We start from the raw sequence: 23,029 nt of genomic DNA, 5'->3' as shown, positions 1-23,029 counted from the left end.
CCATGTTTTTCTTAATTTCGAATTTTAGTTACTTGTAAATTGTATTTTTATACAGACTCTAAACTCTACTTTTAATTTTATTACATTTATTCCAAATTTTAGTTAGTTTTAAATTCCTATATGGACTCTATACTCTGCTTCTAATATTCCTTATTTTTTAATTCCGAATTTCTATTATTTCCTAATGGTATTTATATATGGATTCTAGTCTCCTCTTCTAATATTCCTTATTTTTTAATTCCGAATTTCAGTTATTTCCTAATTGTATTTCTATATGGGCTCTAGTCTCCTCTTCTAATATTCCTTATTTTTTAATTCCGAATTTTAACTATTTCTAAATTGTATTTCTATATGAACTCTAGTCTTCTCTTCTAATATTCCTTATTTTTTAATTCTGAATTTCAGCTATTTCTAAATTGTATTTTTATATGGACTCTGTGTTTTCTTTTCCTCCGATTAATGTGAGAATTTCTAGGTCATGGGAGAGAACGTGGAGGCTCCTTTTTATTCCGAATTTTAGTTAGTTTTAAATTCCTATATGGACTCTATACTCTACTTCTAATATCCTTACTTTTTAATTCCGAATTTCTATTTTTTCTTAATTGTATTTCTATATGTACTCTAGTCTTCTCTTCTAATATTCCTTATTTTTTAATTCCAAATTTCAGCTATTACTAAATTGTATTTCTATATGGACTCTGCTTTTTCTTTTTCTCCGATTAATGTGAGAATTTCTACACCATGAGAGCGAACGTGGAGGCTCCTTTTTTTAATTCCAAATTTCAGCTATTACTAAATTGTATTTCTATGTGGACTTTGCTTTTTCTTTTTCTCCGATTAATGTGAGAATTTCTAGACCATGAGAGCAAACGTGGAGGCTCCTTTTTCTATTCCTTTAATAATATAATAGATAATAATTTATAGGTAAAATTTTATATGTGTTCTTAGTGATAAAAACAAATATTATTAAATTAACCACGATTAAAAAACATAAAATCAGTTTAAGTTTTAAAATGTAAATCTTGACTTATAAAGACCAACAAGCTTCCTCAAGCCCAAACTGCAGAGCCATATTTTCGGCCCAACAGATATTTGGGCCCATAAGTGAAAAAATGGGCTTAGGCCCATTCCTCTCCTCTTCCGCGTGTGTGTATATAATCTTGGTAAGGTGGTGCGGCGCCGGTGGCCGGAGATGGGCAACGCGAGCGGCAGGCTGGACGACATCGCCGACGCCGAAATGGATGACGGCGGCGGAGGCGGCAACCGCGCCGGCGCTGGGGACTACTCCTCCTCGCTGCGCCCCATGGACCGTGCTGGCCTCCCGCCGTACGGCGGCGCCGGGGGAAGCGGCGGACTGGTGCGGCCCCCGTCGTCGGCAGCGGGGTACTCCGGCGGCGGAGGGTCGTCGTCCCCGCCGGGGACCCCCCCGCGGCCGCACTCCCCGCGCATGTTCGTGCCGCAGGTCAGATCACGCTAAACTCAATTCGATCTCGATTTCAATTCCACCCATCCATGTGCAATATACATCCTCTTGATCGATCAGTGCATGTGACGCGCGTCGCACTTGTAATGTGCATGCCACAATTTCATCGGCGTTGCATTTTGGGGACTCCTCGCTGATTCTATGATTTATTTTGGTTGCTAACAATTTGTTTTTTTTAAAAAAACATGATCTGAAATATATGTTCTTTAGAAAGTTCATAATATGAAATATATTCGTTACAACTTTGACAATTAAAATTGTAGAATAATGTACTGTTGTTTTATCAGATTTATCTAGAATAATACTCCCTCCTTTTTCCTTTTTAGTATATGATGTTGTTGACTGTTTGAGATACATTTAACCATTCGTCTTAAAAAAATTAATATAATTATCATTTATTATGTTGTGACTTGATTTATCAGTTCCTTAGACATGATTTTTTTATATATATTTGAAAAAAATAAGACGTCTCATGTATTAAACAGAGGTAGTACAGGCATACAACTTTGCTCAGTTGCTCTACTAGCGAACATGTTTAATCTTACGGTCGCTTCAGATGATCTAATTACCTTGTTTCTTGCCAAGTCAGTCTACCTCTTCCCAAATGTCATTGTTCTAAGTTTTGTGTTTTTAATGCACTGATATAAATGTACTGCAGAGTCCTGTAACTCCATTGCATAGAGCTGTAGATGGACCTCCTCCAGTATTTAACCAGATATTAACGAGTGAACAAGAGGAGGATCACGATGGTCCCCCTGACAAGCTGATTCCTACTCTGCTTGTGTGGACTCTTGGAGGGAAGAATGTCTATATAGAAGGATCATGGGATAACTGGAAATCAAAGTACATTTTTATTTTTTGGAGAGATAGCATATAGTATTTCCCTTTTGTTTCTAGTACCTAAACTGAAGCTTAAGGATAGAATTGATTTTGTTCTGACATTGTTAGTGTGTATCACAGGCAACTCGTCCATAAATGTGGAAAGGATCACTGCGTCATGTTAGGGCTTGCATCTGGAGTTTACCGTTATAGATTCATTGTTGATGGAGAAAGAAGATTTCAGCCTGATCGTCCCCGTGAAGCTGACATTATGGGCACCATTTCAAATCTTATTGATGTTCATGTGAGTATTTTTTTTTCATTCAACTTTTTTCCCCGTTGCACGTACGATTGTTTGTGCGAACTTGATCAGCAAAACTTACTCTTGACCATGATTATTTAAACCCAAGAAAATGTGCTAGGGAGATTCCCACTCAAGTACTTGATGATGATTAAGAAAGGGACCAAGCTCAGATATCTGAAAATTATATTTCTCGCCTAGTAAGAATCAATTGAATGATGCAAATAATCGTTGCACTAGTATAACCAATTGTCCCCTTGTTTCGTTATAATCAATAAAATTATGTTCTTCATTGTGTCTTGCAAGAGTCTAACTTGGAGGCACATATATATGAGAGAAACAATTCTAATGTAATTAGGATTAGACTACAACTCAAAGCACCAAAGAAGGAGCACAAAGCCTGAGCATTGCACAGATCATTCCCACACATCATGATTTATCTGCTAGCATTTGAAACACACACTACGAATGCATCACCTATCTCTGCTTCTTGAAAATTCAGTGTTTGCGTATTGCCTGAATGTATAACTGGTGTGCATCTGCTTGCAGGATTATGTCCCGGATAGCGTGGACAGTGTGTCAGAGCTGATGGCTCCTCCATCACCGGACTCCAGCTACGGTTTCCTGGCTCCTGACGACAAGGAGTTCACCAAGGAGCCTCCCGCTCTGCCGCCGCAGCTCCACCTGGGCGTGCTCAACTCGCGAGGAGGCTCCGGCGGGAAGGAGGGAGAGTGCGCCATGCCCAAGCACAACGTCCTCGGCCATGTCTTCATCGGCAAGGGCACCCCACCCATGGTCGCTGCCCTCGGCACCACCTTCAGGTTCCAGTCCAAGTTTGTCACCAAAGTCCTCTACAAGGCCATCCAAAGAGAGGACAGATAGCTTTATTAGCTGGCAATGCTAGAACAAATTAGTCATGCATTCTGTTCATTCATTGTTTTGGAATAGTAATAATAATGGTAATCTTGAGGGCGTGGACCGTGATGATTTCATCAGTGTTAGGAACAAAAATAGACCCATTGATGTGCTTTTCAGTCACCAATTTGTTTGCTGACGCCATATTAAGGATCTACAAGAAGAATAAAGATGGTGATCGATACTCTTTCATACATTTTTGTGTGTGTGTCAGGGTTGGTCAGTTTTGTAGTTGTGTTCGTTTGCTCACATCTCTTATCTTGTTGCGTTCCAAGATTTGTTATCCCTTTGTTATATTTCGGTTTCTCTAATATGTATATTTTGTAGGGAGAAAGAGGATTTCTAATCAAAGGGCATACCAATCCCTTTTCAGTTTGTCATGATATGATGATATCAGAAAGCTTAAATTGAGCCCACATAAAGGCGATGGGCCCAAAGCCCAGTACGAGCATCCAACCAGGAAAAAGGCCCAAGTTGTAGTAACACGTTTCATATGGCCCACAAGGCCATAACACGAAAGCTTGGAAAGTCGGGGGACTTTACTGATAAAATGCACTCCGCGTCCAAACCGCGTCGAGGGTACATACGTCATTCTGCTCATTTAAAAATGTCAAGAAAGCATCCATCATCGGAAAATTCCACCGTTTTACAGGCCCACATGCCGTAAAGTCACAGAGGCTTGTCCTTGACGGAACATTCAAGATTACACAAATGCCCTCACACACATGCTGTACTTTGACGTTTGATATTGTGCCAAAAAGCAAATGATGTACATACATATTTAATCTGTCATGCAAAGGACTATTCGGTTGGGATGAGTTTTACGTAAATTCTGAAAGAATAAAACTGTTTTTATGTGAAAATCCTGTAGAATTTGCTTTTGTGCATACATAGAGAATCAATGGAACATGTACAATAGTACTTCCTCTATTTTAAATAAAAAGATAGTTGCTCTCTCCGTCTCATTTTAAGGCTCTATTCGTTTGGGCAGGTTTCCAACTTCTATTCCTCGTTTTTCGCGCGCACGTTTTTCAAATTGCTAAACGGTGCGTTTTTTGTAAAAAGTTTCTATACGAAAGTTGCTTAAAAATCAAATTAATCTATTTTTGAAAAAAAGCAAATACTTAATTAATCACACACTAATGGACTGCTCCATTTTCCGCGCAGGGGAGTTGGGTTCCGAACCGCCTGAAACGAACAGAGCCTAAGTGCAGACATGATTTTTCGTGCCCAACTTTGATCATCTATCTCATTTGAAAAAAAATAAAGAATTTAAAAACATAAGTCACGGGTAAAGTACTATTCATATTTTATCATCTCATAACAACAAAAAATACTAATTATAAAAAATTTTCAAATAAGACGGACGGTTAAAATTAGGCGCGAAAACTCATGGTTACACTTAAAATGGGACCGAGGAAGTATATTTTTAAGCGAAAGGACTGAGGGAATAGCTAGGTAGAATCCCGCCAATCCAGGGACTGATTTTTTTTTATCCTACCAATTGAGGGATTGGCTCAAAGCAAACTCATGCCACCACAAATATAGGATGATTTGGACATTGACAAGCTAAAGAAAATGCAACTTTACCAAATAAGTAAGTAAATTTTACTTTGGACCATTTTATCTTCTTATATACTATATATTTTAGATCATTTCAACTCTCTTCTCAAACATATGAGAGCGATTTTGAGTGTGTCGGTTCCTTAATAAACTATCATGATTATATGTTTTTTGACATATGACAATTTAGGTGTAGATGGATAAAAGAGTTCGGGGTGGTTTAAAGTGTAAAAAAATGTTAATAAAAATATGATCCTTAAAATGAAACTATTTTCATGTCTATGTTTTGAAAAACATTATACCCATTACTAATGAGGAGGGGTAGTTTGGGAAAAGCAGGTGGTCGAAGGTAAAGCGGAGGTGACGGAAGACGCGGTATAAATCGGGGGTGGGAAACTTCCACCGGACGCCACGCCACACAAGTCTCTCCTCCTCCCATCTCCGCTTCCCTTCTTCTTCTTCTTCGTTGATCCACTCACCCGCCGCGCGCAGAGGAGGCCATGGCGGATCAGCTCACCGACGACCAGATCGCCGAGTTCAAGGAGGCCTTCAGCCTCTTCGACAAGGACGGCGATGGTAACAACAACAACCACCACCACCACCTTGTTCTCTCTTTCTCCATCTCTATCTGTTCGTTGGATCGATCTCTCTCGTTTGCACACGCTGGCCGTCTCGCGCCTGTGGCATTGCCTCCACCGCGCGGGTGCCCTTCCTTCCTCGCGTCGTCGGGTGGCAGATCCGATCCGGGCACGGATCTGGACGGAAACCGGTCGCTGTCATCGTCCTGTGTGTCCAGTGGCGAATTGTCCGACATGGACGCAACGCTTATCTGCTGTGCTGACTTGACCATTTCCTGACTGCGCCACCTCCCTCGACTTCACTATCGCAATCGTGTCTCGCTGCCTGTTTGGTTCGGGAACACTTACTCTACATCATAATAACTTTTCAACTTATATTAGGCCCTGTTTGATTCAGCTAGTTTGCTTAGTTACTCCCTCATTTTTCTTTTTCGTGCAAAAACTTCGGATATATAATTTTCTTTTTAAAAAATTAATTTTCAAGTTTACAGTAGTTAATTAATCATGCCGTTAATAAGCTCAGCAAAGAATAATATACTTTCATTACAATGATTTTTATGTACGAAAAGGTTTATTACATAGTCGGAAACAGAGAGGAGTGTATGTGTTGGATGTAGCTTAGCTATCAACTGCTCCCTTTCGCATGCAACTTTGGTCATTTTCTTAGGTTAGTGCATTTGGTAGCTTCAACCTTTTTATGGTGGGCTGTAGTTGTATCAATAACTTGATCGCTACTGAAAGCTGTTCAGTTTAGGTAATTGGATTCCTAGCCCTTGGAATACCTTCTCCGTTAGAAATTTGTCCACAGGGAAATCCTGTATAAATTTCATGGGGGCACGTTGAAAAAATTATACAGCAAGTACATGCAAATAATTTTGTGGTTTACCTTGGACCTTGTTAAAGACCATAACCCTGCAATTACCTTGGTGGAAATTGTCTTCGACTGGTTTCTCGTTAACCTGGTAATATTTTAGCTCACTGATTCACTAAGTACGGCTTTAAGGTTGAACAACACCCACCTTGAAATTTTGAGCTGAAATGTTCGTGGAAATTGTCTTGGACTAGTTATTGTTGAACAGCTAACATTTTAGCTCACTGATTGATTAAGTATGGCTTTAAAGTTGATCGATACCCACCTTGAAACTTTGTGCTGAAATGTTTTGACTGCAGCAATCCCTTCTTGATATTACTGTCAGGGTGAATCACCCAGTTAAAAGCATCCAAATATACAAATATCACTCAGCCTTGTAACTTTTAACGGAATACTCTCAGCATATTCAAATAGACATAATTGTACTATTTCAAACTCTTTACAACTGGTGATGAGCCAATAAGGAGTCCCTTTTCTTTTTCTTTTTTAAGTTAATATCCCCTAATGGCCTGTTTGGTTAGGATAATCATCCTACAATGATTTGGTTATTGTTGAGTCATCCCCTGATTTTGTTGGGATGATCCCATTCTTCAATTTTCTTCTTAGCATGCCCTTCTGAGGATGCAATTGCTATGTACCAACACATTCCATTCTTCAAACCAAACAAGTAATTACGTTTGGACTTCAGTGTTAGGATCAGACAGTCCATTCCGTATGGATCCAATTAGACGCATGTTGACATTATTATTAGTTATTAGGAAGTGTAGTGTGTGCCTAGTTTTTCTGTTAGTATCTAGTTATAATGACTACACTGTTCAGCAATTGATTGTACAATTGGTTGCTTGTGAACTTTACAGGTTGCATCACAACCAAGGAGTTGGGAACTGTCATGCGTTCACTAGGGCAGAACCCAACGGAAGCTGAGCTCCAGGACATGATCAACGAGGTTGATGCTGATGGCAATGGAACCATTGATTTTCCTGAGTTTCTCAATCTGATGGCTCGCAAGATGAAGGACACTGATTCAGAGGAAGAACTCAAGGAGGCCTTCCGGGTGTTTGACAAGGACCAAAATGGCTTCATCTCCGCTGCTGAGCTCCGCCATGTGATGACAAATCTTGGCGAGAAGCTAACTGACGAGGAGGTGGATGAGATGATCCGTGAGGCTGATGTTGATGGTGATGGTCAGATAAACTATGAGGAGTTTGTGAAGGTCATGATGGCCAAGTGAGCCATGGAACCATACTCTAAGGCAGAGGAGATTGTGTGTTGCATAGTCCTAGTTAAGATGCAACACTTGTTTTATCAATTTCCAGTGAAGCATCCTACTAGCTGTAGTCGCTAAAAAGGATTTTCCTGCTATGTTCCTCTGAAGTGTGTTTTCAGATCTCTTGTGTTTTATGTGAACCAGTAATTCTTGTCCTTGGTATGTCCAGATTGCAGTTGGGCCTGTATGTAGTTATATATTTTTTCATCAATTTATGCTCGAGTCTAGTATCAATTGGATATCTGGTATTTTTTTTATTCCATTGGTCTCTTCTTCGATCTACATATGTTTCTTCTGCTTGTATGCAGAAGAATTTGTTCAATTGCAGAGAAGGATCTTTTGGGGTTTGAATTGGATTTGAATTGAGCAAATGGGAAAGGCAGGCATGCCTTTCAAAGAGGGTTGCCTGGCAGGTTGCAACAACTACTAGTAATTATAAGTGTTGAATGATAGACTGATAGCTGCGTGCAGCCTCTGAGAGTATGGCAGTAGGTAGCAACTACCACATGCTCCTGGCCTTCTTAAGGCCTTTTTCTGAATGTATTCTGTGCTTGTAAGAGTCATACACGATTGCGCATGGAGCTGGACAAGAAATTTAAGGTGCTTTGCCTGCACGGCTTCCGGACAAGTGGGAGTTTTCTGAAGAAGCAAATCAGCAAATGGAATCCTTCCATCTTCCAACAATTTGACATGGTACTACGCTGGATCCAAAGATCAGGTTTTTGTATTGCTTTGTTGATTGTTTACATGATTTTCCTGGTTTTCAGGTCTTCCCTGATGGCATATTCCCAGCTGGAGGGAAATCAGAGATAGAAGGCATATTTCCCCCACCCTACTTTGAGTGGTTTCAGTTCAACAAGGTTAAATGCTTCAGATGGAACCCAAACTGAAACAACACTTGCAATAGCATTGTCAGATCTTACTTTGTACTATAGTTTCAGTTTTGTTGCTATACTATACAGTGTGCCTTGGCTCAAACCAAAGATAGACAAACATTTATTTACTGTTGCATGTTCCTACACAGGACTTCACTGAATACACAAATCTGGATGAGTGCATTTCATACCTGTGTGATTACATGGTGAAAAATGGACCTTTTGATGGCCTGCTTGGATTCTCCCAGGTAAAAATGGAACCTAGCTATGAAACGTATTTGACCCACTTGGTACTTGAGTGTTATTATTATGTGCATGCTAGAGATCTTGGGCCAAGAATTTGCATATGAAATTCCAGATAAGTGCATTCACCATTTAAATTGTCAACTTTTGAGGTGCTGTAATTTATGAGTTCAGTTCCGACACACTGAGCAACACTAGATTATCTGAAGCTTCTGCTGTATATAGATAATCACTCACTCCTTGCAGTCGATCTCTTATTTTATTTCTATATCCAAGTTGCAAAAACTTTCGCATTTTTTTTTACAGAATCCTGTGTACTCACGTTTTTCTATTGGACCAGACACTCACATAGGAAAGCCAAAAGACATGGGTTGTGGTCAGACCTTTAGATTTTTTAATCAGTACTGACTTACTGAACAATATCATAATTCAGTTTTGACCGAAATCCCTTACTGTTTGTTTAACATCTTGTTTACAACTGCTCATGTCCTTCAGCTCATCTGTTAATTTCTTTTTCATTCCAGGGTGCAACTCTTTCTGCTCTTTTGATAGGTTACCAAGCACAGGTACACTTGTACTCTTAATTTTGCAGAAGGTTTCAATTTTGGTTGTAGTTTGAAGGAACAGAGGGCAATAATGTGTGAATATTCATGAAACGACTGTGACATCAAGGTCCCATATTTGAACCTAGCAGTTTCCATGAGCTATTCAGTTGTTGGTGATGTGTTTTGGCTTCAAATTGTTAAATGCTAGTACAAATATAAAGTCCCACTCCTATAGGCTATGGTAAATACTGAATAGTATCGTTTAGCTAGGTGCTAGCTTTTGTAAGCTGCACCAACATTTCATTCACTAGAACATGGACTTGAGCAGGGTACTTCTTTTATGGGATAAGTCCTTTATATGAGAGATGTTATTCAAAGTCTGCAGTATCTAGTTCCATCTGGATTCTTACTTAAGCTGAATGACTTAGGGCAAAGTACTGAATGATCATCCACCAATCAAGTTCATGGTCTCAATAGCTGGGAGCAAGTTCAGGGACCCAAGCATATGCAATGTAGCCTATAAGGATCCGATCAAGGTGAAATCAGTGCATTTCATTGGAGAGAAGGATTGGCTCAAAGTGCCTTCCGAGGAGCTGGCCGCTGCCTTTGAGGACCCTGTCATCATAAGACATCCCCAGGGCCACACTGTCCCTAGGCTTGGTATGCATGCACCCTACCCAGCACTTGCATTCCATCTTGTTTTTCTTTTCACTCCTCTTAAAACTGTTCACCAACATTGCTTGCTTGTTAAGTATTAATGAGTGGAAATTGTTCATTCACAGATGAGGCAAGTGTGAAGCAGCTTTCTGAGTGGAGCTCAAGCATCCTGGAAGACATCAAGAATGCAGATGATGTTGCCAAGGCTTCAAATGTGGAGAAGCCATCTGAGGGTAATACCGTGGCAGAGTCCGGTGAAAACCTGGTGGAGCAAATTGCAGCTTGAGTATGGTAACTGACAGTCTTGACACTGTCTGGAGGCTGGAGCTGATTGCTGCTTCAAATTAAACCGGATTAGTCCGTCATGAAACTCGATCTATCCAAATGTTTAAGTCTTTAAGAGCTTTCTTTTTTAGCGAAGATGTTTAAAAACTTTGTTACCACAAATATATTTGCCTGGGTACTGCTTGTATTCTCTGGGGGGACTAATTGAATCGACTCATAACCGGACCAAATGGATTCAGGGATTCATCACTGTAGCTCCAGCTACTTGAGAGAGTAATTGGTGTAAAATGTCCACAAAACATTCTGAGGTTCAAACTGAAATGATTTTCAATTCAGAGGCTGAGTGAATTCCATTATCAGAAACAAAAACAAAAAAGGCAAAAAAACAAAAACAAAAGTGAAATGATTTCAATCCTGACTCTGCCGCCCATCCAACTTTGGGCCGCGAGTTAAGATCCAAGTTGGGCAGTTTGGCCACACGAATGATCCAACTTCAGCCGCTAGATCCAATTTAAACAGGAACCAATCGAAGCAGAAAAGGAGGAAAAGTATCTGGACGCCGCCGTGCGCCGGAGACGGAGAAGGTGAGCCACATCTCCGTGGAGTGGCGGCGGCTTACGGCGAAGCTGTTCTCGATGCAAGCGCCCACCATCCATCCTTTGCTTTTGGGGATAATTTTACTATCCTTTAGAAGGTATCTATATATTTTCTAGTATAAAATTTGGTACATCTAAGCACTAACTATCTTAAGATACTAAAAAAATTTAGGTGCCTCAAGCTACTTTCTCAAGGACCATAAAATTCCTCGCTTCTGGCCTGCATTTCATCTACCTTCAATTCCATTCCAGAAGATCCTGTTAAATAACCCTCTCAATACAATACATTCATTTCACAATGTTTTTTGATACAGTAGTATACTATTACAGTGCCAAAAACAACGATACTACAAATTACACATGGTGGAAATATTCAGAGCATATCACTGATCATGGTTATACTGATCCTATGTCAACCTACATCTGTGGAAGATAAAATTGAGTAGATTTTCTGCTCTAAAAGGAACAAATCAAATGGTGAGCAGTGAAGCCGTGACCTGCTGTTGCCTAATCCTGTTGGGTACTTATATGAATCTATCTATACATGGGTAACAAAAGGATTTACTGCAACTCGGAAATTTTGATATGTACAGAGAAATCTAGCACTAAACTCTGAAATCTATTCTGCAGCAAACCTCATTCCGCTTAGCTCATATCCTCAGCCGCATCTTCGCATTCCCAAACAACATCTTTTAGTTGCGTCGAGAGCGTTTGGTAGAACTGTTCATAGTAATAATTTTGCTCAGTTACTTTGTCATTTAAACAAAACTGAAGGTGATCAATTGACCATAATAAGAGTAACCCCATTGATAGACATATACCTTTTGAAACTCCAGGGTATCTCCCTTGGCCTTTTTGAGCTCAACCACATGTAAGGATGGTGCCACTTGGAAAACCTATACAGCGGGATAATATTTTGATCAATCCTCATGTTTCTTGTGACAGATATCTTCTTTAATTTTGTGTTTTCTATACCTCAGTTGCAATGTTTAGATGTCCTTTTCTTCCTTCCTTTATATTCTCCATTCTCATCTAAATAGAACAGTAGAAAAAAACGAGTGAGATGCTTGTCATGGTTCAGGAAGCAGTGCAGGGGTGATAAAGGTAATCTCACATTGTGATATTCAACTTCTTCATAGTTTGTACAAATGAGCTGAAAGTGGTACTAGTAAGAGAAACATTACTTGCAAGGATTCTTAGCATACCCTGTAGTTTCTCTTCTGAATATTAAATCCTAGTAAGTTAGCAGCTTCTTCGATCCTATTGATGATTTCTTTCGGAGGGCACTGAGATGTAAATCTTGTCTCTCTCTTGTACTTCTGTCATGTTTAAATAAAAAAGTGAGTCCACTGCAATAATTGCATAGTTTCTGAAGTAATTTATGAAAAATGTTTATGATACGTGCATATTTGATCCCACTGCCCACTGGCTCATTAACCATACTGCTGCAATCAGAAAAGATCCTTACCTTATCAGACTCAAAAAAATTGTCTAGATTCAGACCCTTATTTAGTGAAATCAACTCAAAGGCATTCATCAAGGTTGGCTGCTCTTCCATTGCCTCTTTCACATGTTTTTCCTGGCAAATTTATTAGACGGTATATTTAAGATTATGAACATCTGAAGCACAAAAGGATAAGTACCATTGTAGATATAATACTATTGATTAATTAACTCACTTCTGAGTCTCCAAAAGCATCATAAACATCGTGGAAATAAGGGTAATATTTGTCATCGAAAACAGGGGACTCATAGCCTTTCTTGAACCATTGATCTTGTAGCACTTGAGAAGTAGTTATCCGCTGGTTGGCAACAAAGAAAACCAAGTAAGAAGAAACAAGTAATTTTGGGCACTGATTACTGATCCAAATTGCAACTTTATCTAGTACAGTACAATCAGTGATAAAAAATAAAAGATTTAAAGTTTAAACAAACTTCAAAATGTCACTTCTGTAAGAGCTTCTATCCACATTTTGTAAGTGTCAAAAAACTTACAGTAGCAGGATTTGGATCCAGAATTCTAGCAATGAGCCTCTTAGCTTCAGCAGAAAACCAAGAGGGACAAGTAAACTGAGCTCCAGAAATCTGTCATCAGAATGACAAAAAAAAATGTATCATAACCTGGTATATTGGTGTTCAAGATTTGGTTAAATTTCTAAATTTACCTTGTTATAAAGGGAGACAATATTTTCATCCTCAAAAGGAAGATATCCTGCAAGCAGCACAAAAAGAATTACTCCACATGACCAAAGGTCTGCAAGAGCACCATCGTAGCCCTTATCTTCAATAACCTACAAAACAGAAAGATATTTATTATAGGAGAAACTCATTTCTGGATAAAGAAAAATAAGAGAAGTTGTACAAGCAAATGTTACCTCAGGAGCAACATAATTAGGTGTTCCACATGTAGTATGTAGTAATCCATCAGCCTGACAGAGTTGAAGTTAATTGACACACACACACAGTAAAAAAGGCAATCAATCGACATAGAAACAATATAGATGTGCAGGAACCTTTTTTTTTTAACTTTCGAGTAGTTGTGTGATATTACCTTCACTTGCTCAGATATAGCACTTAGGCCAAAGTCCGAGACTTTGATGTTCCCGGCAGTATCAAGCAACAAATTCTCTAACTGTCATGCATAAAACATCAATTTGTCAATTTCCAATTGTTTATGCCAGATCATAGTTATAACTTATAAACCAGAGCAATGGGGTTAACACTAGACCTTCAGGTCTCTGTGGTATACACCCCTACTGTGGCAGTAATCTACGGCGTTGATCAGTTGTTGAAAGTATTTCCGTGCTTCATCCTCCTTCAACCTTCCACTTGTGGCCTGGTTATAATTTATGAAGTTATTGAAATTCACTTAATTGTCATGCAAAAAAAAAGTAAGTGGAGATTACTTCAATTACAGCTACTGCAAAGGAAAAATGTCATACAGGGGATCAGAGCCTCAGAGGTATAATAGTACTAACAATAATATCATGGAGCTCTCCTCCCATCACATATTCTAGAACAATGAAAATCCTTGTTTTACTTCCCATCACCTGTTATAAAACACCACAAAAGTAATCCAAGTTATCATAAACAGAAGGCTTGGGTGTACTACTGCACAAAGTTTCAAACTAGCAACATGGTAATAATGAAAGATATATTCTTGTCTCTCATGCTTTAGATTTACCTCATGCAGGTGAACAACATTGGGGTGTTGTATCAACTTCATCGTACAAATTTCCCGTCTAATCTGCAATAGAGTTTAGACTTTAGAGTGGCATGAGCACAGCTGGCGCGTACACAGGAATATTTTTTTTCTAGATACTTTTGGCTATTTTCGTTGTTGCGAAAAATCTAGGAAAGTAGAACAAAATATTGTGAGTAATTATCTGACTCTGAAAATAACCTGTTCGACTAATCTGTGCTTCTGAACCTTCGCTTTGTCAAGGATCTTAATAGCAACATGATCACCAGTCTCCATGTTCTTTGCAAACCTAACCTTTGCAAAAGTTCCTTGACCAATTGCGCGTCCAAGCTCATATTTTCCAAGGCAGCGCCTTACTTTCTGGGCAGCAGTCCTTTTAGCCTTATACATCTTCCAGAAAAAAAAAATCTTTCCTCAGTCAAAAAAAAAAAAATCCTTCCTTCAAACTAGACTTCAACTGAATCTGACAGGGAATATTACAAGATTTATTTTCATAAAGCTTGACCATTTGATGGTCAGCACATAGAAAAACAGAAGATATTGCATTATGTTGAATCTGAATGGAAAGCTATTAATCAAAAGGAGATAACAATAATCCATTGCAGTAGAAATACGAAATTTCATTGCAAATGAAAATTCCAACTGAGATTGTATCAAATAGTATGAAAGAAAAATCTAACTGTAAGCTAATCTGCAAGGTGCAAGCTTTTAGTCCCTAGAATCTCCTAAAAATTTGCAGAAGTGCAGAAATTAAACGCTGATGGAATCGACCTAATATAACCAGCAAAACAAGAAACCAAAATCGACCTAATATAACCAGCAAAACAAGAAACCAAAGTATTGGCTGTGTACATCCATTTCAGGATGTAGACGCCGGTTTAAAAAAAGAAACCAAAATCTGAAGGCACTAGCTAACAAATAATAAAACATCATGTTCATTGTTCATGTATTAGGAAGAAAACACAGAGCCATGTTCAATCAAAACAAGCCATATTCGAACCCTTGAAATAGGTCAAAATCGACTCCTTTTATCTTTCCATGTATTCCTTGACAGAATGGAACGAAATACCGAAAGAATGCTGCACATGCAAGCAGCTGGAGACATAGTTAATCGCAGTCAGGAGCCAAATGGAATTCCCTTGCATCTGGAATGAGAAACAGCATTCCTCTCCTCCGGCGAGTGGCGTAACTAATAGAGGTAGAAGGAACAGGAACTAATGCTGAAGAACTGGACATACCTTTGGGAGAAGAAGGGTGATCTATGGAGTCCGGAGCATTCAAGAACAGAAGAACTGGTAGAATGGGAGAGGGAGGATGGAGGAGAGGAGGCCGGAACAGTGGAGAGGAGAGAGTGAGAGGTGGAGACGACAGGGGAAGAGACAGGGGCCCGTAGCTGTTTTGTTTGGTTTTGTTTTTGCAGCAAACGACTCCTCTCTCTTGCCCGCAGAATTTAATCAAGGAATTGAATATGTTTAAGTTGAACAGAAGAATGGTTAATGATGCACTGACATCAACTTTTAGCTGTCCGTGCTTAGATCCGATCGTCCAGCCATTTGTTCCTCCGTTAAAAATATACTCCCTCCATCACAGAATATAAAAATATTTTTAAATTAAATACGAGTATTAAGCAAGTAGATAAAATTAAATAGAAGAAGATTATAATTGGTTGGGAAGTGAAGGTAGATAAGAAAATTGAATGGTAGAAGATTATAATTGGTTGAGACAGAAAATATTTATGAAGAAATTGTCATATTTTGGGACAAACATTAAATGTTAGGAGTTGTTATATTTTTAAACAGGTGAAGTATAAGGATTTTAATTCTTTCATTTATCCATAAATTTAAAAGATTTTAAAATATTGAGTAGAAAAAATGTATCACATCACCTCTTCTCTTTTGTCCATTCAATATCTTGGCATTTAATTTTTTTATCATATTCCAGTCAAATACTACTCCCTTTCTTCCAAAAAGAAACCCAATTCTAAATTTAAATCTAGATATATGTAAAAGAAAAACTCAATGTTGAGTTTGGATCTGGACACATCACTCATGATTGGATTTTTTTTCTGTAAGGAGGGAATACATCACCCCTTACATTTGAAAGTACCACCAACATCATCCCTTTACATTTATGAACAGAGCGGATATTTTTTATAAGTTACTGATCAGATGGTCAGACGCTGAGAATTGAGAAGTGCAAGTAGAGGCTTCAGGTCGCGTGATACATGCAACTATGGCAGGTTTTATTTAACCATTGACAGATTATTTTCTCTCTCTTAGCTTTGCAATACAAGAGAACAAGATGATGATCGCCCGTAGGTACGAGGAAATTGAAGACGCGAATTGTTTGGGAATCAATATAGGCTAACACAACTGCCTTGACCTGCAGCTAGCTAGCTTGTTTAACTCCATTTTTTTCGCCGGGCTGTTTAACTCCATTTTAGCATGTTACTTCCTCTCTTTCACAATGTAAGTCATTCTGGCATTTTTCATATTTATATTGATGCTAATGAATCTAGACATATATTTTTCATTAATGCTATGGAAAATGCTAGAATAACTTACATTGTGAAACGTAGGGAGTAGCTTGATTTTTTTCAGGTCACATGAATCGATCTCAAATGCATTGATTTTTAGGCATCTGCAGCATGCACATCAGAACATGACGTCATGCTTATCACGATGATGTGAAAAACTTGAGTAAACGCAGATGCGCGCACGTCTGAATTTTAATTGGAGCAGTCAACTGTGGAGGTTAAGCATATACAATTTGCCGTTAATTAATCTTAAGCATTTCTGCAGGTCATTAATTTATACGTCATCTATCATGTCAGCCACAAGGGAATTAATTAAGCATATTTTTGTCAGCGGTCGCCGATCAGCAGCCTGGTTAGCTATGTAGTTCAATCAATCAACGCACTGCATTGCAAGCTAAGATGATGTATTTTCCAGGAGATTTCGCCTTCAGTAAGTTAAATAGCCTGAACTATATGGGTGTCTCGATCGAACAATACAATAAGTGCACTTTAGGTGACGCGTATACAGCTATATATACACCAAACATCTGAAAATTGCATAGCAATACAATTGACAAGTAATATACCATTATGTTATAGCTTTATGCGACCTAATAAGCCAAGGAAATTGCCACTGTAAGGAATTTAGGAAGCTTCCTAGCACTAGCAGGTGGTGATGGTATGCACGTATGTACATACTTACATATGCTGTGTGCCAGCCAAGATCCCAGATGCGGTGCAACGTCAGCTAATCTGAATTTCATTGAAACAACAATTCTTGAGTTGGATGACTCACCCTCACCTGGTAAATCTCTCTATTCTTGGGCTGAATCGAATAAGAATATTGATGGGCATATTATGTTCCATGCAATGCAGTTAGCCTGAGCAATCAAGCCCCCCATCAACATTCCTTTATTCTCTTTTCCCCTCTTTTTGCAGGCTAATAAATATTCTTAAGACTACTACTACTACAGTATATATCTCCTTTCATATGGTCGAGTGCTTGCTCGGTTGCAGCAGCAGGTCGAACGACGTGAGGGAGTATGGATCCACCAACACGCCCATCTGCTCATTCGCGTTGTCCACCGGGCTCGACACTGGCGCCACCTACAACAATTTCGTACACATTCAATATAGTTACTACCATCTGTTTTGTTTAAATTTACAGGATAGGATACATGATCAGCTGTCAGTCAGTGTGTAGTGTACTAACCTTTTGTGGCTGCTGGAATGAGTTCTCATCAAGCGGCCCGCTGGAAGTAAGCACGGTCTTCTTCGACCCTGAGCTCTTGATGCCCTCATCCAGCCCAGACACAGATATGCTGAGATTCACAGCTTGGTTGCCAAAGTTCACAAGCTGCAAAAAAAAAAAAGTTTCGTTTTGTGCTCACTTGGTCATTTCCAAGCTAAACCAATGCATAGCTCACTCTCTCTGAAACAAAGAGCAGCTTAACAAAGTTCGCACCTTTATTTTCAGGTAAGTGCTCTTGTCTTTGCTATTCTGCCAAGTGATGGCAGATGCAACCAGCTGGTTGTAGCTGGAAATCTGAATGTTTGATGGGTGGAACGTTGCGCCGCATGAATCTTTGAAGAAATGTAGCATCCAGTAGTTTGGGCATCCATAGTTCTGCCATGAGTTGAACACAATTGCGTCTGGACTCCATCTATGGTATGCATCATTTCATTTTATTTTTGAGGGTTGTGAACTCAGTCAGATATGACACAAAGAAAGCAATCTGAAAAATAAGAATTCCTGAGTTGTTGGATCCTTACCTGCGATCATTGTCATTTACAAAGAGCGGTGCACAGCTTGCCATCTCTACCACGTCGCTGCAGGAAAACAAGGTACGGAATGTTTATCTTTGCAATGCAATCAACCAGTGATGCAGAAAGCCCAGATGTGGTAGCCTGAAGGGGAAGCATGTTCGTTCACATTGCCCTTTGATGCCCAAAGCTTTAATCTTCAAGCAGTTTCAAATCTTTGGTATCATGGACCAATTTATGGCAGAGCTTATACAGCAGAAATCCATGATGGAGAGAAAATAAAAGTATAAATATTCCTCTAAAAAAGTATGATTATTAACCTGTTTCTTTCTAATCCAACGAGAAATGCTGCCTCTGCTAGTGCTGCTACCAGTGTTCCTTTGCCAGCATCCTTTCCAGTCACAGCGTACTCACTTACAATTGCCTAAAGAGTCATAGAGCTCCCCAAGTCAATTTCTGAGCATGGAAAGTGGAAGTATCTATGTATATCAGATGTAGGGATAACATTTGAGCATACCTTCGGTCCACTGCGCGTCGTATTGTCAAACATACTAGTTCTGGAAAACATATCACTAGATGAGGTATAAACCTGTGGTATAGATGATGTTTTTGTCAGCCATAAATGAAACCATAATTTGGAAAAAACACGAAATTGTGAAAACAAACAAGGAAAGGAACATAATGAATAGACATTACATGAACATCATATAGATCGGCAGGGTTGGACGGAGAAATAGTGGATTTATCACAACTCGACACGACGTTGATGTCTGGATAGGCAGCTTTAATCGCGGAATAGAATTTTTGGTAATTGCCTGTTAATTGAAAGATCATATAATATGAGCTCTCCCTGCTTACCCACAAGATATAAAGGTAGATGAAATTATTTTACAAATTATCTTATAGAGGACTAAAACACTATTAAAAATTGATGTATAAGAAGGAAAAGGAAACTCTTGGTCTATCATCTGCAAGCACAAACATGACATTATTCGATTAACAAAAATTTCCAACATGAAGTACAGGAATATGATGCATTAAGTTCAAACATCAATTCTTGGTATGAAGTTAGGAAGGACGTGCAACTGAAGAGCTACAGACCTCTGTAATAGAGCATCCAGCATTCTTGATTCCCTATTGAAACATAGTCAAGGTTAAAGGGTTGTGGATGACCCATCGCTGCACGAACTGAACCCCATGTAGTCTTGGGCCCTCCCCTGGCAAACTCGATGCCATCAACCACGTCCTGAACATTACAAGAACGAAGGAAATGGGGAACAAGGTATTGACGTACTAGATTGATCGTTTTATCAAAGGATTGAATATTTTGGAAAGAACAAACCTTCACTAATGATGCAATTGTTGCAGTAGATACCTCTTCATTTTGGCTTGCTCCTGCAATGTTGAAAATAGTTTATTGACACAACATGAAACAGAGTGTTAGTTGTACCTAATAATCCATGGAGATTTGAACTACCATCATTGACCACCCATACTGGCGAAGCACCGAGGTCTTCAGCTAGCTGCAGTACATGAATATCAATATGAACTTATGAAGTATATTTTAATAAATATTAGTTTTGAAGTCATGGACTACGTTCCAATTACCTGAAGGAACTCAAAGAATCCAAGTCCATCATCAGTCCAGTATCCCCAGGCATCATTGAAGTGACCGGGTCTTTCCTCCCATGGACCCACAGTTTCACTCCATCGAAATGCATTTCGCAGATAATTTCCCATGGCATAGTTACCACCTAAGTTTGATACATATTATCAAAACTATATGATAATATTGATATACCTAACTTCAGAAAAAAAATATATGATGTAAAGTTGGCAAACCTGGAAACTTAAGAAATTGAGGTTTTAAATTGGCCAACATAGAAGCGAGATCTTTCCTAAAACCGTGTCCCTAAAATGAAAACATAACAATGAATAAAAGGTGGGAACTGATAAGTATAAAACAGCTGTAAATCTGACGGCAACTCAGTAGGAATTTCCCTTATAGACCCGGCAAAAAAGGAATTTCCCTTATAGGATATGGGCCATCCAGTATAGTGATGGGTTTGCTCTTAAAAAAATCATTAGTTGTCTACTGGCGTTTACTGATGAATAGTCTGCAAAACTGTGCAGCTGAAGCACGAAATAAGTAAAGATAATGGTACACCAAAAGAAATAAAATGAGACATGAATAAAGTATACCATGTAGGTATCCGATGGCATAACTGACACCTGGTCGAGCCAAATCACTCCACTTTTGCTGGTTGTAAGCTGGAGCCTTGAATTAGTATTGGTTTGGCTAGATTTCAGATGAAACTCTATCTTTGTCCATTTAGCAAACTGTTTCTTGCTAGCCCTGGAAGCAACATGGAAATTCAAGCAATTATTAGGGAAAAAAATGCAGCATCCCAGCGATATTAATGGAAACATAAATATTACGTTATGGTGTGAGAGGCCAGTTTCTGCAGACCATCGGAGCTTGTCAAGGAAACAGTTAAGGATACTGCATCCGAAGATCTAATGTGCAGGCCCACCTTATAAACCCTTCTTCTTTCAATATTCTGGAAAATGTGAAGAAATACTATATAGTGTATTCCATGATGTTTAATCAGTTAAATACATGCCAGATCAAATTTAAACTGTCAAATAAGATTACGTAAACTTCAAAAAAAATTGTAGACGGACAGATAAATAAATAAGAAACACATCATACCATGCCCCAATAACCAGGATTGTAGACTCCTACACCTCCAGAAGGGCAGTTATTGGTTCCTTTAGAATCACAAAGAACTTCCATCCGAAGTGCCACCGGATTTTGCTCAAAACAGGATGTCCTATCAGTCCCAACAATGATACTTGATTCGTTCCCAATTATCAGCCATGGGTCAATGTTTGAAGGTGTATTAGGTCCACCAGCCTCAAAACCTGGAAATAAATTTGAGCACTACAAACATTAAGCAAAAGTACGATATCCCAACCACCGCTGTTCCTCCTATCATCTTACAAGCTCCTCTATAACTTCTATCATCTTGATTAACACAGATATGCTTTGCCTTACCTCTGTTACTTACAAGCTCTGCCCACAACCCACCAGCCCCAGCATGGTTGATCTCCTACAAGTAGAACCACAAATATATTCAAGCTCCCAGCATGGAATAGAAGTCGAAGCAACCTCATTTGATATGCAGGTACTATATATAGGAAAATGTTGCAAATCAGGAGAAAATAACTGTGTTCCAAACAGTGCATACTTTAATTGTATGAGATTCAGTAAATAACTAGAAATGCTATCTGAACAATATGGTCTACAACTAGGAAAAATGTTTGTGCTGGCACCAAGTTTATACAAGTAATTGTCCCTTTTAGTTTGTATACCGGTTAGAACAAAAATGCTTGTTCTATTTTCTTTTTGAGTGAGAAAACAAATGTTGTTCTAAACAGATACCAATATCCAGATTCAGTCTCACCTCGAAAAATATACCGAACATCTTATCAGGGATCTTCCTTGCATTCTGCGGCGAGGCATCGACATTCAACTGCCCGGTTTGACCCGCAACAAAACCCAGTGAGACTGTCCAGCACATGGCGTAAACAAGAACCAGCTCACGGAGCCAAGAGGCAGCATCTGTTCTCTGCACTGCCATTGTGCTCAATGAGCTCGCAGCTCACACCAACTCAATGCACGGTCCATATATATGCCTGAAAGGCCGAAACGCACTACAAGATGAGATAGACGATCGAGGCATGCATCATCAAGTTGTGCAAAAGCAGTTGCATGAGTGGAAGCAAAGCTAGGCAAGAAGGAGAAGGGGAGGAACTGAGATAAGAACCGATAGGGACGTCATCAGCATTCTGTTTGAAGCTTACTTCTCCATCCACTGCTGCACGTCGCGGGGAAGCAAAACCAGGTGCCGTCATTTTCCTCGATAAGATGGCGCACGAAAAACTATTCTCAGAGTCGGAGAAAACAAGAAGAAAAATCAATGGTGCTTGATTGCTTGGCTTAATTCTGAAGGAAATCAGTCTGAATCTGATTCAAGATAGTTGCCTATTTGTTTGTGCATAGGTTTGCCGTACCTATACTGGAATGTCCGCCACGATGGCGGGTGGGGAGCAGCCGGCCAACCTCACCATCTCACCGCCACCGCCTCTCAAGCCGTGGCGTCCCCGATGCGGCTCGCTGCCGCCGCCGCGGCACTGCCGGTCGCCGCAGTTGCTTCCCTAGGCCTTGTTCTTGGGCATGACCGCCACGGTGGCGGACGCCGAGTAGGTGGCCAAGCCGCATCTCGCCACCACCTTCTCTCTAGCCGCCGCTCCCCAATACCGATACGCCTCGCCGTGGCCGTCGCCAGCGCCGGTGCCGCTGCCGCCGGATTCGAGGAGTGACGGGAGTGATTCCGTGGGCCAGTCCATGATGGCCTAAGAAAAGCCCAATAGGCCCGGCGAAAATGCAAAGCCCAGTCCGTCTATGCAAACTGCCTAATGGGCTCGTTTTTGCAATTAGGCCTCTCTGTAATCCATTGGGCCTAAATTGATCGAATCTCTACTCA

The 23,029-nt window shown here is 39.6% G+C and overlaps 3 protein-coding genes and 1 pseudogene across 5 annotated transcripts; 2 read left to right on the top strand and 2 right to left on the bottom strand.

The window, feature by feature from the left end:
* The first annotated feature begins 1,192 nt into the window (after positions 1-1,192).
* On the top strand, positions 1,193-3,712 carry LOC127780485 (SNF1-related protein kinase regulatory subunit beta-1-like). The gene is made up of 4 exons (XM_052307399.1): positions 1,193-1,462; positions 2,142-2,326; positions 2,444-2,606; positions 3,153-3,712. The coding sequence occupies exons 1-4, from the start codon at positions 1,193-1,195 to the stop codon at positions 3,483-3,485; spliced, it is 951 nt and encodes a 316-aa protein (XP_052163359.1). The 3' UTR covers positions 3,486-3,712.
* A 1,762-nt stretch (positions 3,713-5,474) lies between these two features.
* On the top strand, positions 5,475-10,564 carry LOC127779578 (dihydrofolate reductase-like; annotated as a pseudogene).
* Positions 10,565-10,724: 160 nt separating this feature from the next.
* LOC127779576 (CBL-interacting protein kinase 3) lies at positions 10,725-15,607 on the bottom strand. The gene is made up of 15 exons (XM_052306389.1): positions 15,439-15,607; positions 14,402-14,590; positions 14,183-14,245; positions 13,977-14,048; positions 13,727-13,834; positions 13,550-13,630; positions 13,374-13,427; positions 13,164-13,289; positions 12,994-13,083; positions 12,678-12,800; positions 12,467-12,577; positions 12,204-12,317; positions 11,974-12,030; positions 11,820-11,894; positions 10,725-11,718 (listed from the first exon to the last, which is right to left on the bottom strand). The coding sequence occupies exons 2-15, from the start codon at positions 14,588-14,590 to the stop codon at positions 11,644-11,646; spliced, it is 1,338 nt and encodes a 445-aa protein (XP_052162349.1). The 5' UTR covers positions 15,439-15,607; the 3' UTR covers positions 10,725-11,643.
* A 1,557-nt stretch (positions 15,608-17,164) lies between these two features.
* Positions 17,165-22,882, bottom strand: LOC127779575 (alpha-L-arabinofuranosidase 1-like). Of its 3 annotated transcripts, none has more exons than XM_052306387.1 (18): positions 22,557-22,882; positions 22,310-22,425; positions 21,947-22,178; positions 21,538-21,592; positions 21,193-21,404; positions 20,919-21,040; positions 20,682-20,835; positions 20,322-20,391; positions 20,088-20,233; positions 19,957-20,002; positions 19,581-19,874; positions 19,176-19,294; positions 18,997-19,068; positions 18,800-18,903; positions 18,489-18,545; positions 18,181-18,379; positions 17,929-18,072; positions 17,165-17,822 (listed from the first exon to the last, which is right to left on the bottom strand). In XM_052306387.1, the coding sequence occupies exons 3-18, from the start codon at positions 22,121-22,123 to the stop codon at positions 17,703-17,705; spliced, it is 2,091 nt and encodes a 696-aa protein (XP_052162347.1). In that variant the 5' UTR covers positions 22,124-22,178; positions 22,310-22,425; positions 22,557-22,882; the 3' UTR covers positions 17,165-17,702. The 3 variants fall into 3 exon arrangements, with proteins under 3 accessions (XP_052162347.1, XP_052162346.1, XP_052162348.1); XM_052306386.1 differs by having other exon boundaries at positions 22,347-22,425; XM_052306388.1 differs by having other exon boundaries at positions 17,166-17,822; positions 19,581-19,725; positions 19,822-19,874; positions 21,947-22,425; positions 22,557-22,881.
* Between the last annotated feature and the right edge of the window lie 147 nt (positions 22,883-23,029).

The sequence above is a fragment of the Oryza glaberrima genome, chromosome 7, assembly GCF_000147395.1.
Source record: "Oryza glaberrima chromosome 7, OglaRS2, whole genome shotgun sequence".
Classification (NCBI taxonomy): domain Eukaryota; kingdom Viridiplantae; phylum Streptophyta; class Magnoliopsida; order Poales; family Poaceae; genus Oryza; species Oryza glaberrima.
This window is presented reverse-complemented; position numbering and strand designations above follow the sequence as displayed.

Bases quoted from the DNA above. Each gene is read 5' to 3' on its own strand.
- LOC127779575 (XM_052306387.1), bottom strand. From the start codon at position 22,123: ATGGCAGTGCAGAGAACAGATGCTGCCTCTTGGCTCCGTGAGCTGGTT. The intron at 20,392-20,681 runs GTATACTTTATT...TTTTCATTTTAG, and splicing joins TGCCATCGGATACCTACATG to GGACACGGTTTTAGGAAAGA. The intron at 18,073-18,180 runs GTGCGAACTTTG...TTTTTTTTGCAG, and splicing joins GCACTTACCTGAAAATAAAG to CTTGTGAACTTTGGCAACCA.
- LOC127780485 (XM_052307399.1), top strand. From the start codon at position 1,193: ATGGGCAACGCGAGCGGCAGGCTGGACGACATCGCCGACGCCGAAATG. The intron at 1,463-2,141 runs GTCAGATCACGC...AATGTACTGCAG, and splicing joins CGCGCATGTTCGTGCCGCAG to AGTCCTGTAACTCCATTGCA. The intron at 2,327-2,443 runs GTACATTTTTAT...TGTGTATCACAG, and splicing joins TGGGATAACTGGAAATCAAA to GCAACTCGTCCATAAATGTG.
- LOC127779576 (XM_052306389.1), bottom strand. From the start codon at position 14,590: ATGTATAAGGCTAAAAGGACTGCTGCCCAGAAAGTAAGGCGCTGCCTT. The intron at 11,895-11,973 runs GTATAGAAAACA...CCCGCTGTATAG, and splicing joins ATCTAAACATTGCAACTGAG to GTTTTCCAAGTGGCACCATC. The intron at 11,719-11,819 runs GTATATGTCTAT...TACTATGAACAG, and splicing joins ATACCCTGGAGTTTCAAAAG to TTCTACCAAACGCTCTCGAC.